This window comes from Giraffa tippelskirchi, chromosome X, assembly GCF_054371585.1.
Source record: "Giraffa tippelskirchi isolate mGirTip1 chromosome X, T2T-mGirTip1v1.2.pri, whole genome shotgun sequence".
Classification (NCBI taxonomy): Eukaryota; Metazoa; Chordata; class Mammalia; order Artiodactyla; family Giraffidae; genus Giraffa; species Giraffa tippelskirchi.
Genome location: NC_137289.1, coordinates 41,344,592 through 41,359,298, shown reverse-complemented (window position 1 = coordinate 41,359,298; position 14,707 = coordinate 41,344,592). Strand labels below are relative to the sequence as shown.

Sequence of the window (14,707 nt, the reverse complement as noted above, 5' to 3'; positions counted from 1 at the left end):
AAGAGGCGCTCGAGATGAAACAGTTTTGTCCTGGGATGTACCGCTGAGGGGTAGCGGTAGGACCACCCACTCTGGAAGGTACCATTGGGAGAGTGCGTGTGACAACACAGAGGGTCCCCTGACACCGCGTCGGGCATCGACCACAGTTCCCAGCGGAGGCACTCATGGCGCCACTGGGTCCAACCGCATTCGCTCCACTCCGCCTTCCCGCCGCATTTGAATTTGAGTGGACACTGATATTAAGCCGCAACTTTCTTTGTCTCTTTTCCAACTCCACCCCTTCGTTTTGACATGGTCACATCCAAGGTGGGGATGGCTCCAGAGCGAGAGATTGGCTGCCGCTTTGGGGGTAAGGCGACCGGGAGATGGCCGGAATTAGTTCTTCCGGAGCGCGAGTATACGCGGAAGTCCGGCTACTCCCGCCCTCCTTTTTCTCCTGCTCAGTTCCCATTGGCTGCCTGTCTTAGACAGGCACTGAGGTCGCGGAGCTGGACCTCTGGGCGCGAGGCGTGTGTATACCAGTGCGCCTGCGTTCGTTTGCCCGGCTTTTCAGAGTGTGCCATGTTTTCTCCGAGTTTTACCGCTTTTCCCGAAGGGGTTGAATGGCTGCCTTGGTTACTGGCGAGGTTCGGCACAGTCAGTGGCTGTGCAGGGCGACCGTGTTTCAGTCTTACTGAGCTCTCCCTCAGTCTGGATCAGATGGCAACGCGCGGTAAGTCGCACAGATGCATGCAATTCATGACCAGGGAGAGGTCTCAGGGCTTGTTTCGTGTCTCTCCCTGGAGAGTAACCTGGGTCAGGGAGCTTGGGGTTGTGTATGGCTACGTGTGACATCACAGATGCTGTTTTGGGTACGCTTGATCTCTCTGAGCCATTGGCCAGGATTGTGGGTGATGGGGTATTTGATCGGAGTGGATTTTGAGAGCCATAGTCCAAAGCCTCTAGGATGTGTGTGCCTGTGTGCCGGGATGTGCATTTTTGGAGCTTTGGGGCACTTGAGTCCCTGGGTGTGAGATCTCTGTGTAGGCGTCTGCGCCCCAGAATGTGAGATCTCTGAGCTTTTGATTCTGGGTCCCAAGTTGTGCTGTCTCTGAGCTGCTTTGAGGAGGGGTTTGTCTTAAGGTGGAAACTCTCAGCTGCTTGGGGTCTGCGCACAGGGTGCAGGTTTTCCATTTGTCTGGGAACTTTATCTGCAGGTTGTATGATGTTCTTGAGTTACTCAAAGTTATGTCTTTCTGCTTAGCGGTTTCTGTATTAACTTAGTAAGTGTCCGGAGTGGTTCGGAAGTCAGTCTCCGTGATGTGAAGTATCTGTGCGATTCTCATTTGTTTCTGTCTTGACGACCTTGGTCTGTTTGGAGGCTCTTTGTCGCAGTGTGTTTGGTCTCTGTCGTATTTGAGGGTCTGAGGCTCGAGTTGTGAGCTCTCTGTGCAGATACTCAGTGACCTTTTTTTTGTGTGTCTGGGTATCTACCTGAGCTGTTTGGAGTCGTTGTGTTAGAAATAAAACCTCTTGAGTTCTTGGCTGTGAGGTCTCTGTCCAGGAGCTGAGGATTTGGAAGCTGGCAGATATGATTCCGAAGCCTGGAACCTGACATGCTGACTGTGTGTCATTGAGCGTGTATGATAATTAATTCAGTGGGGCCAGTGTCGGTCTTGGAGGGTACCTGTGCATGTTAGCGATGTGTGTAAAGGGCCTGGCTCCCGACTGTCCTTCAGCAAATGTTTTCTGAGCACCTGCCATATACCAGAGCGCTATTCGAGGAGTTTGTAACAGGACAAAATGGACCAAGTCTCTCGTTTCAGAGACCTGGTAGTCAGTAAGTAAATCAAGGGTGGGTGGCAGGCACTATGAAGAAAGATAATACTAGATCAGGGGAAAGGGGGTGTGTGGGGTATGATGTTATTATTTTATTCAAGATAATGAGGGAAAATCTCCCTGAAAGATGGCAATTAAGCAGAGATGTGGAGGAAGTGAGGGAGCAGGCCATGGGCTTACCTAAGGGAAGAGCATTCCAGGCTGAAGGAGCAATAAACGCAACAGTCCTGGCAGGGAAATCTACTTGAGGTGCTTCTGAATGTCAAGGAGTCCCGTGATGCTCTGAGTTTGTCATGTTTCATTGGGTTTAGCACTCATTGCAAAGGGTCTGGTGCCGAAATCTCTGTTTCTCCCACAATTTGTGGTCATCCGCATTTCACAGATGAAGGACTCAAGGCTCCAACGTGTGCCCTGCACCTTCTCTCCTAGCTATACCTGAAATTAGGAGTGAAACCTTCTGGTCCATGATGAGACAGAAAGCTTGAGTATACCAGCTGCAGGGATGATAGCATCCAGCTGAATGTCAGTCAGCCAGCGGATATCAGTTACAATATGGGAATCGCGCCTCATAACACTGCTACTCTTGATGCAGGGCAGGACTTAAGAAGGAGGAAGCAACTGGGGCAAAGGAGGGAGGCAGGAAGGAGAAGCTGGAGGACAATGAGAAAATAAAACCAATGGCTTCATCACATTGCTTGGATTTGGCCCATTTTACCTTGAGTAACTGGTTGTGTTAGAATATAGTCACCTTTTCTCTGTCCCTACCCATTTTTTCCCTCCCTTTGTCTGTTGTGCCAGGGATACCACCTGGGCCTGGAGATTTCTGTAAATTTTTCAACTACAAGCTCGATTTTTAAATAGATTATCTATTTCTTTTTGGCTCAACTTTGTTAGTTAGTTCCTTTCACCGAAATTGCCAGATGTAGTTATTATAATCATTCACAGAATCCTTTTAATTTCTGTGAGATCTGAAATCTATTTTACTTCCGATATTCGTAAGTGTTGTCTTTAGATATCTTGCTTTTTTTGGTCTACATGAGTAGACGTTTATGAATTTGTATTGATCTTTTGAAAGAGCCAGCTTTGGGTTTTGTTGATCATCTCTACTTTTTTTTTTTCTGATATGTGTTCTGATCGCTATTTCCCTTATTTTGCTGACAGTCTCGCTACTAATGAGGTTTACTAAAGTCCCTGAGAGTTTCCCAAGCATAGTGAAAACGGACAGATTCTAGGGCACTATTGTAGCTGCACTAAGTGAGATGCACCGAGTGCGGATCATGAAATCTCCATTTTTCTTTTTTTAGAATTCCTCAGTTCTGATTGACATGGACAACTTGTCTAGGCACTACTAGAGCAGAGGAATGGTCTTATTTTGCCTCCTGCCAGGCTCTGTCTCCACTGGGAGCATGTGTAGGTGACAGGGGTTTGCTGCCTTCTCTGATGCACAAACCCAAGACCTCCAGTCTAGGAGACTCACTGACCTGCTGTCTGCTGTTCTGAGGAGGCTCTCAGACTATCCTTTCTACAAAACATCCTGATGCAGTCTTGCCAAGCCTCTATCTGAAAGATTTCTGAAGAAATCCGATTTCTATTTCGTGTGCATTTCTATGAGGTAAGATCAATTTGTGTTATGTGGTAGCTGTTATTCTACATATTTTGCCATAGCCGTTGGATCTTAGCCTTGACTGAATAAATACAGAACACACTGAGGTTTCCACAATGCCTCGAGACCGGTGGTTCCCTGACTGCTGGGCGACTCTGAGCAAGTAACATAGTGTCTCTGTGCCTCATTCTTCCATTAGCCACATAGAAGCACTAGCTTGGGTAAATTTAACTACTTCATGGGGCAGTGTAGAACACTGACCATGTTAAGACAGGGGAAAGTGTCAGAACAGTATGTGCCATATGGTACGTTCCCGGTCAATTCTAGCTGTTGTCATTACTGTAGTTAATATTATTGCTGTTCCACATTTCCCTGGATAGTGCTCCAGGGACACAGTGTCAAGACCACCTTTGACTCACCGCATGGACCTTGCAGCATCACTTCAGCCCTTCAGGGCCTCAAGAATGGATTGTATGAGGCATGGGGGAAGGATTTTTTTTTTTTTTTTAGCATAATGAGTATTCGGCTCTTCCTGTGGGGACATTGTGAAGCCTAAATACAACACTGAGGCTTCATCATGTGCTCGTATGGAAAAATTTAGTGCATATTCTCTATGCAGTTACAAGTCTAATGACCCCTTCCTATGATATGTATAATGACAGGAAGTAAGTGGTCACTGGCCAGTTATAGAACTAGAGTATATAAAGTTTTAAAAACCTTACAGAGGGTCATTTAAAGGCCAAGAAACTTCTTCACATAGGTTTTTTTTTATTTTGGCTTTCTTTTTATCAAGTGTAATTCCCCTGTATCAAATTCTGAAAATCTCAATCTAATGAAGATATGAAAATGTTAATAGTCAAACTTTCATCATTAATGCTTTATTTCTTGTTTAGTTTTCACATTGCCAGTTTTAGTGTGTTTCTTATTTCTTCTGCTAATATTCATGATTTTTAATCCAAGGGTAATGGTATGGATATTTTCTGAGGTAAATCATGAGGAGATCGTCAGCCATGATTTTGGATGGAGAGTCTGAGGATGGAACACGGGTGCTAGAGAGCGGAGTTGGGGTGGGAGGGGAAAAGGGTGGGGGCGGGGACGGGGGTGTGAGTACAAGCAGAAACGGAAGTGAAGAGAGGCAGGAAGATAAGCTCACCCTTCTGAACCGTGGTTAGCTCTCCATGTGTGCACGTATAATGAAGTCTTTGAGTACTCATCACAACACTATGAGGTAGCATTTTTAATGCTGTCATCCCTTTCGGCAGCTGAGGAAGCAGAAACACGTAGCGGTTAACGGGTGAATGAATTTACCCAAAGTCACCTCCCTGGCAAGAGCTGAGTCAGATTGGTGCCAGGTGGAGAGGAACAGAGACGTGTTGTATCTGACCCCCAATCTGGAACACATTGCGGTGTCTAGTGTACTCTGGATCAAAAGGCAGATCCACATGTCCATCCGCAGGAAACTTTACCGTGTACGGATTGAACACAGTGTCTCCTAAGTGCATGAAAGACCATGGGATGTCAGGTCAGCATGCACATATCACAGAGAACAGTTCCTGGTCCAAATAATAGATACAGTATCATGAAGACATTAACTCCCCTATCTCATACTTTTTAAAAATGAAGAGAACGGAACCTGGAAGGCAATAGATCACATATTAAGGGGTTTTTTCCCTCTCAATTGTGACATTCTAGGTAATTTCCAAATTAACCTATTTCTAGCTTTTAACAAATATTTATTTTTCATTGATTGATTATTATTTACAGTATTGGTTTGATTTCTGTCACACCTCAACCTGAATTAACCATAGTTTTCGGTGTACATATGTCCCCTCCCTCTTGAATCCCTCCCACTTCCCGCTCATTCCCACCCCTCTAGGTTATTACAGAGCCCCCGTTTGTGTTCCCTGAGTCATACAGCAAATTCCCATTGGCTATCTATTTACATATGTTAATGTATATTCATCCATGCTACTCTCTCCATTTATCTCACCCACTCCCTCTCCTCCCCTACCCTTGTGCACAAGTCTGTTCTCTATGTCTGCGTCTCTATTGCTGCTCTGGGATCAGGTTTATCAGTACCATCCTTCTAGATTCCACATGTATGCGTTAATATACGGTATTTGTTTTTCTCGTTCTAACTTACTTCCCTCTGTATAATAGGCTCTGGGTTCATCCACCTCCTTAGAACTGACCCAGATGCATTCCTTTTTTTCTATGGCTGAGTAGCATTCCATTGTATATACGCACCTCAGCTTCTTTATCCATTGCTCTGTCGATGGACATCTAGCTTGCTTCCATGTCTTGGCTACCGTAAATAGTGCTGGAGTGAACACTGGGGTACGTGTGTCTTTTTCAGCTTTGGTTTTTGGAAGGTCATATGCCTAATAGTGGGATTGCTGGGTCACATGGTGGTTTTATTCCTAGTTTTTTAAGGCATTTCCACACTGTCTTCCATAGTGACTGTATCAATTTACATTCCCACCATCTCTAGCACTTGTTGCTTGTGGACTTTTTGATGATGCCCATTCTGTCTGGTGTGAGGTGATATCACGTTGTAGTTTTGATTTGCATTTCTCTAATAATGAGCTTCTCTGGTGCCTCAGATGGTAGAGAGTCTTCCTGCAGTGCAGGAGCCCCAGGTTCAATCCCTGGGTCAGGAAGATCCCCTGGAGGAAGAAATGGCAACCCACTCCAGTATGCTTGCCTGGAAAATTCCATGGACAGAGGAGCCTGGTGGGCTACAGTCCGTGAGCTTGCAAAGAGTTGGACACGACTGAGCGACTAACACTCTAATCATGAGTGATGGAGAGCATCTCTTCATGTGTTTCTTAGCCATCTCTATGTCTTCTTTGGAGAAATATCTGTTTAGGACTTTTGCCCACTTTTTGACTGGGTTGTTTGTTTCTCTGGTATTGACTTGTATGAGCTGTGTGTATGTTTTGGAAATTAATAGTTTGTCAGTTGTTTCAGTTGCTATTATTTTCTCCCATTCTGAGGGTGGTCTTTTCACTGTGTGTATAGTTTCCTTTGCTATGCAAAAACTTTTAAATTAAATTAGCACCTAGTTATTTATTTTTGTTTTTATTTCCTTTATTCTAGGAGGTTTGTCATAGAGGATTTTACTATGATTTGTGTCATACAGTATTCTGCCTATGTTTTCTTCCTAGAGTTATATAGGTTCTGGTCTTACATTTAGGTCTTTAGTCCATTTTCAGTTTATCTTTGTGTGCGGTGTTAGGAAAGTTATGACCAACCTAGACAGCATGTTAAAAAGCAGAGACATTACTTTGCCAACAAAGGGCCGTCTCGTCAAGGCTATGGTTTTTCCAGTGGTCATGTATGGATGTGAGAATTGGACTATAAAGAAAGCTGAGCGCAGAAGAATTGATGCTTTTGAACTGTGGTGTTGGAGAAGACTCTTGAGAGTCCCTCGGTTTGCAAGGAGATCCAACCAGTCCATCCTAAAGGAGATCAGTCCGGGGTTTTCATTAGAAGGACTGATGTTGAAGCTGAAACTCCAATACTTCGGCCACCTGATGGGAAGAGCTGACTCATTGGAAAAGACCCTGATGCTGGGAAAGTTTGAGGTCAGGAGAAGGGGATGACAGAGGATGAGATGGTTGGATGGCATCACCGACTCAATGGACGTGGGTTTGGGTGGACTCCGGGAGTTAGTGATGGACAGGGAGGCCTGGCGTGCTGCGGTTCATGGGGTCGCAAAGAGTCGCACACAACTGAGCGACTGAACTGAACTGAACTGATGGTGTTAGGAAGTGTTCTAATTTCATTCTTTGCACTGAGTTGTCCAGTTCTTCCAGCACCACTTACTGAAACTGCTGTCTTGTTCCCATTGTATATTCTTGCCTCCTAAGTCAAAGATAAGGTGCCCACATGTGTGTGGGTTTTTCTCTGGGCTTTCTATCTTGTTCCCTTGGCCTTTATTTCTGTTTTTGTGTACTGTCTTGATGACTGTGACTTTGTAGTATAATTTGAACCAGGTAAGTTGATTCCTCCCGCTCCATTCTTCTTTCTCAAGATGACTTTGGCTATTCAGGGTCTTTTGTGTTTCCGTACGAACTGTGGCTTTTTTTTTTCTAGTTCTGTGAAAAATGCCATTAGTACTTTGATAGGGATCACATTGAATCTGTAGATTGCATTTGGTAGTATAGTCATTTTCACAATATTGATTCTTTCTACCCAGGAACCTGGATTATCTCTCCATCTGTTTATATCATCTTTGATTTCTTTCATCAAATTATAATTTTCTGTATATAGTTCTTTTGTCTCCTTAGGTAAGTTTATTCCTAGATGTTTTATTCTTTTTGTTGCAGTGGTGAATGGAATTGATTCCTTAATTTCTCTTTCTGATTTTTCATTGTTAGTATGTAGGAATGCAAATGATTTCTGTGTATTGATTTTGTATCCTCCGACTTTGCTAAATTCACTGGTTAGCTCTAGTAATTTTCTGATAGTATCATGGTATTCTATGTACAGCATCACGTCATCTGCAAACAGTGAGTGTTATACTTTCTTCTCTTCCGATCTGGATTCCTTTTATTTCTTTTTCATCTCTGATTGTTGTAGCTAGGACTTCCAAAACTATGCTGAATAATAGTGGTGAAAGTGGACACCCTTGTCTTGTTCCTGATCTTAGGGGGAATGCTTTCAGTTTTTCACCATTGAGAATAATATTTGCTGTGGGCTTATCATATGTGGCCTTTACTATGTTGAGGTAGGTTCCTTCTATGCCCATTTCTTGAAGAGTTTTAATCAGAGCCAATGCCCCCACAGACTGAGGGGTCCACAGGTCATGATTTTAGAGCCCCCACCACTTGATTTACACTGGGTGACTCTGCAAACCCTCCAACCCCTCTTGCGGATACAAACACACACAACAGCACAGCAGAAATTGTGAGCCTGTCTTTGTCTCCTGAGGTAATTGCAGATTTGTGGACTCACTACCCAGAGTTGTCACTGGCCATCCTTTGCTCATTCTTGTCCTGAACAGGGTCACCGCAGAGATGCGTGGACCAGTCTCCCCTAGACTGTAGACGTCTCCTGCCTCCTCTTCTCGTTGTTAGACATCTCATGTTCTTTCGCCTTCATCTCCCATGTCAGCAGGGGGCTGGGCCCATGCACATACACGCAAACACAGGTGACACAAGCACACACCTGTACACACGCATGTGCAAGGCACAGGGACACAAACAGGGAACAAATGTGTCAGTACCTGAAGAACCAGTGGTTCACACGAAATGCAGTGATTTCATATTTCTCATAGGAAAATCCATTCTGATCTTCAAATGTGAAATATACAGAAGTCCAACTTCCATGAAAGAGTGTTCAAGCCTAGATTTTGATAGAAGAAATACAAAGAATTCCATATTTTGCGAAGAAGCAGTGGTGCACATATTTTCATTTGTGAAACAGAGAGAACTCCAATACCATATAGGTTCTCCATATCTTAAGAAAACCAACGCCATGATTTTCGTCTGTGAAATATAGAGATTTCCATATTTAATGTAAGGAAGTCACCACCCAGATTGTCATATATGAGGTATAGAAAATACCATATTTCATGTAAGAAACTCAGCATCCAGATTTTCCTAAAGTGAAATACAAAAAGTTCAATATTTCATGATGTAAATTCAGCACTGACATTTTCATATGTAAAATATAGAGAATTCCATTTTTAACTGAGTAAAATTTCACCCTGATTTTCATATGTGAAATATACCGAATTCCATAGTTTAGGTAGTAATATTGGTGCACAGATTTTGATATCCAGAATATACACAATTCCGGATTGTACATGGGTAAATTAGCACCCAGTTTTTCATGTGTGACATACATAATGTTAAGTACTGCCTAGAGGAAAATTTGAGCAGAGATTTTCCTATATGATATATAGAAGATTTCATATTTTGTGGTAAATGGGTGTCCAGGTTTCACATGTGATTCTATAGAGAGAACTCCACATTTCATGTGGGAAAATTGGCAACTGTATTTTCATATATGAAATATAGACTTCAGGGTTTTTTTGTATGAATGTCTGGGATGGGATTTCCTTATATGAAAGATGAAAAATTTCTTATGTCATGTGTGAAAATCTGTTCACTGATTAATATATGTGAAAAGTAGAGATTTCATATTTCATGTAGGTAAAGTTTTTCCCAGTGTTGTATAATGTGAAATATAGACAGTTACATATTTATGTAATAAAATCATAAGATTTTCATATATGAAAAATACAGAATCCCATGTATCAATATAGCAGAAAAACCCTTCCTCCAATTATCACCTGTAAAATATACAGAAGTCCATATTTCATTTAGGAAAACTTCTAATGTGATGTCCACATGCAAAACACAAAATTCCACATTCACATTTGAGAAACTATGCCTACAAAACCCATGCTAATATTTTAATATGTGAAGTTTAGGGAATTTAATATTTAGTGTAGGAAAATGAAAGTCTATATTTTCAAATGCTAAACACAGAGAATTCCATATACCATGTAGGAAAATGTGCAGCCAATATTTATAAATGCGATACGAAGAATTGAACATTTCATTTGTGAAATGTAGAGAAATACATATATTGTAGAACACACAACGCCAATATTTTCATATGTGAAATATAGATTAGTCTATATTTCAATCAAGGAAATCTGTGCTCAGATCTTTTATATGGAATGTAAAGAGTACCACACCTCATGTAAGACAAGCTCTATCTAGATTTTCATTTGTGAAATGTACACATTTCGTATTTCTGGAATGAATATTTGCTACTGGAATTTCATATTTGAATGATAGAGAATTGTACATCTCTTGTCAGAAAATTTAATTGAGAAATTCATTTATGAAAGTAGAATTCCATGATTCAGCAGGAAAATGGATACTCAAATTTTCCTATGTGAATAATACAGAATTCCCTATGCATGCAGGAAAATACGTGCACATATATCCATATGTGAAGCAAGCAATATTTCATATATCATGACCAAACATATACAGCTAGATTTTCAGACATGAAATACAGATTTCATACTTCCTGGAGAAAATTCTGTACCCATATTTTCGTGTATGAAATATAGAAAGTTACATATTTCCTGTAGGAAAGTCATCTTTCAGGCTTTCCTATATGAAATATAGAGAATTCCATATTTGAAGTGGGAAAATCTGCACTAATACTTTAATACAAGAAATGTACAGAATTTCATATTTCATGTAGAAAATCTGCACCTAGATTTTCAAATGTGAAATATAAAGAATTCCATTGTTCGTCAAGTTAACCTGCCCTCATGTTTTGCAAGGGACATACAGAGAATTCCATATTTCATGTGGGAGAATCTAAACCAAGATATTCATATATGACATGTAGCGAATTGCACATATTATGGAGCAAAATCAGGGTCCACATGTCATATAGGAAATATAGGGATTCTATATTTCATAGAAGCATATCTAAGGTAAGTTTTCCATATTTGAAACATAGAAAATTCCATAATTCATGTAAAAAATTTGAACTCAAATTTTCGTATCTAAAATATACACGTTTCATATGTCATGTAAGAAAATCTGTACCCTGGTTTTCATATGAGAAATGAACAAACGTCCATATTTCATCTCAAAACTTCCTCATCTTGTTTTTACTTGGGAAATATAGAGAGTTCCATATATTTTCTAAAATATCTGGCCTGAGAGTCCCACATATGAAACGTGGAAAATTTCATATGTGATGCGTGAATATCTGTACACTGATTTCTATATGTGAAATATAGAGATGTCATAGTTCAAGTAGGAAAATCTGTTCCCAGATATCTATATGTGAAATTAGAATTACATATTCTATGTCAAAAAATCATAATTAAGGTTTTCTTATATGAAATATGCAGAATCCCATATAGCAATATAGCAGAAAATCTACACTTAACTTATCATCTGTAAGATATACATGATTTCATACTTCATTTAGGAAAATCTGCACTCAGATTTCCACACGTGAATCATACAGAATTATATAATTTCACAGTTGAAAACCTAGGCCCACAACACCTGTGCCAATATTTTAATATGAGTTCTAAGGAGAATTTAATATTTAATGTAGGTTACTGAATGTCTATATTTTCCAAAGAGAAACACAAGAGAATTCCATATGTCATGTGCAGAATGTGCACACAGATTTTAATAAGTGTAAAATAAAACATTCAGTATTTAAGCAGGAAAACCTTTTTCCAGATTTTCATATAGCATATTGCATGTTTCATGCAGGAAAACCTGTGTCTAGATTTTCAAATGGGAAATATAGAGAGTTACATATTTAGTGTAGAAACATCAGCACCCATGTTTTCATATGTGAAATACAGAGTATCCCCAAACAAGGAGATCTGTGTCCATATTTCTTTATGTGAAATATGAAATATACCAACTTTCATGTAGGAAAATCTTTACCTAGATGATCATTTATGAGATGTACAAATTTCCTAGTTCAGTAATGAAAATTTGCCTCGGTGTTTCATATTTGGACTATGGAGAATTATATACTTCATGTCCGAAAATCTTAAGTGAGATTTTCATTAGAAAACTGCAAAATATTCCATACTTTATTCAGGAAAACATGTGCTCAAATTTTCCTATGTGAAGAATACAGCATTCCATATTTATGTAGGGAAAAGAGTGCAGAGATATCCAGATGTGAAACATACAATAGTCCATCTATCATGACCAAAAATATACAGCTAGATTTCCAAACATAAATACAGATATCAAATTTAATGTAGAAAAAACTACACCCATAACTCATATGTGATATAGAGAAAATTGCATATTTCATCATTCAGAAAAATCATCATTCAGGTTTATATATGCATAAAGCAGGGCATTCAAAACCAGTGCTCTGGAACAACCCATAGGAATAGGGTGGGGAGGGAGGTGAGTGGGGCTTAAGGATGTGTGGGACACATGTATACCTATGGCTCATTAATGTTGATATATGGCAAAAAGCATCACAATATTGTACAGTAATTATCCTCCAGTTAATACAAATAACTTAATTTGAATTCAAAAACGAAAAAAGTGGAAGGAACTCTACTCAGTGCTCTGTGGTGACCTAAATGGGAAGACAATCCAAAAATGAAGGGATCTATGTATGCCTATAATAGATTGACTTAGATGTACAACGGAAACTAATATAAGATGGTAAAGCAACTCCATTCCAATAAAAATTGTTTTCAAAATATAACAATTCAACTATAGCTCCAGCAGTGAATGAATAAATGGTTCCCCCATTTGCAATATATATGTCTGAGGGGACATTATGCTTTTTAAGTATAATATTTCAGTTAGAGGAAGATAAAAACTATATCATCACATGATATTGTTAGTTAATTTACCTGAGTTATAGAAACAGAGTAGAATGTGATTATCTTGGGCTAGTGGAAATAGACCATGATGGTCTAAGTTACCCACTTTCAGTCAAAGTTTGTATAATCTCACCAAGGAAGATACTGTAATAGGGGCAAGATGGGCATGGAGCTGCCGTCCTTAGCTAAAGACCATAGAGGTTAGAAGACCAGGTCCACCAATAGTCAGCCTCTCAGCAGAGTGTAGTAAAAGGTATATTTCAGCCTTCGTCCATGGCCCTCCAGGTCCTCTGGCCTTGGTCTGGGTAGCAAGGGGTGGAGCCTGGGGACAGGCCAAAGGCCGAGTCTTGCAGAGGTCCAGAGACCTTGCTAGAGACACTCACTGGCCTGGCCCAGGGTTCAGAGCACTAGGCAACCTACCTCTGCCATCCCCACCTCCATGACTCAACGCTTGCAATAATCTGATTGGGTCAGAGTCTACAAGACCCAGCTTCCCCCCCAAAGTTAGGGTAGACTGAGAAGACTGAGGGCAACTGTGGGCTGGGCACCTGGCTCCCTCCTTTAAGGTGGCTGGGCAGGGTATGGGGACCTTGGTAAGAGGAGGGCCCAGAGACTGAGAGCTGCATCTTCAGCTGTGACTGGCCACTGGTGGGAGGACCAAGACTGGGTGCTGGATGAATGCTCTCAGGCAGGATAATCAGCTTGCCCAGGAAGCCCCTCCTCCTAAACAGGACCTTGGAGTGTGAAAGTCAAGCTTGGAATCTTACCTTTCAGCATTGAGACTAATATTTGTTTTGCTAGAGGTTTACAGGAACACAGTTACCTCACTATGACTTTTCTTCAAGAATAGAATATCTGACAGCAAGAAGGTTGTCAGAGCTAATCACATTCCTCCCTCAAGTTTTGTATAAGTGGGCATTCTTGAAAGTGTTTGGAAAGTTCAGGATTGTTAAAGGCATAAGCCACCCATCTCCTTGCATGGCCCTGCAAGAAAATGCTCTCTTCCTTAAACTGCAATGTTCTGATGTTGTTTGTCTAACTAACCCATGGGTACATCAGTTCAGTTCAGTTTATTCAGTCAGTCAATGTCAGTCGTGTCCGACTCTTTGCGACCCCTTGGACGGCAGCACGCCAGGCCTCCCTGTCCATCACCAACTCCCGGAGTTTCCCCAAACTCATGTCCATTGAGTTGGTGATACCATCCAACCATCTCATCCTCTGCCGTCCCCTTCTCCTCCCACCTTCAATCTTTCCCAGCATCAGGGTCTTTTCAAATGAGTCAGATCTTCGCATCAGGTGGCCAAAGTACTGGAGTTCCAGCTTCAACATCACTCCTTCCAATGAACACCCAGGGCTGATCTCCTTTAGGATGGACTGGTTGGATCTTCTTGCTGTCCAAGGGTCTCTCAAGAGTCTTCCCCAACACCACAGTTCAAAAGCATCAATTCTTCCACGCTCAGCTTTCGTTATAGTCCAACTCTCACATCCATACATGACTCCTGGAGAAACCAAAGCCTTGACTAGATGGACCTTTGTTGGCAAAGTAATGTCTCTGCTTTTTAATATGCTGTCTAGGTTGGTCATAGCTTTTCTTCCAAGGAGTAAGCATCTTTTAATTTCCTGGCTGAAGTCACAATCTGCAGTGATTTTGGAGCCCAAAAATATAAAGTCTGCCACTGTTTCCACTCTTTCCCCATCTATTTGCCATGAAGTGATGGTACCAGACGGCATGAGTTCTCTGAATGTTTAAGCAAACTTTTTCACTCTCCTCTTTCACTTTCATTAAGAGGCTCTTTAGTTCTTCTTCACTTTGTGCCATAAGGGTGGTGTCATCTTTATATCTGAGGTTATTGATATTTCTCCCGGTAATCTTGATTCCAGCATGTGCTTCATCCAGCCCAGCGTTTCTCATGATGTACTCT

The 14,707-nt window shown here is 41.2% G+C and overlaps 1 protein-coding gene across 2 annotated transcripts in view; it reads left to right on the top strand.

The window, feature by feature from the left end:
- Positions 1-460: 460 nt before the first annotated feature.
- The window catches only part of LOC145537087 (plastin-3-like), a 37,410-nt gene continuing 23,163 nt past the window's right edge, over positions 461-14,707 (top strand). Inside the window, exons 1-2 of one of the 2 annotated variants that reach the window (XM_081567694.1) lie at positions 461-712; positions 3,123-3,430. In XM_081567694.1, coding sequence (XP_081423820.1) covers positions 3,426-3,430 — 5 coding nt within the window. In that variant the 5' untranslated portion in view covers positions 461-712; positions 3,123-3,425. The remainder of the gene's footprint in view (positions 713-3,122; positions 3,431-14,707) is intronic. The other variant, XM_081567695.1, reaches the window with a different exon arrangement.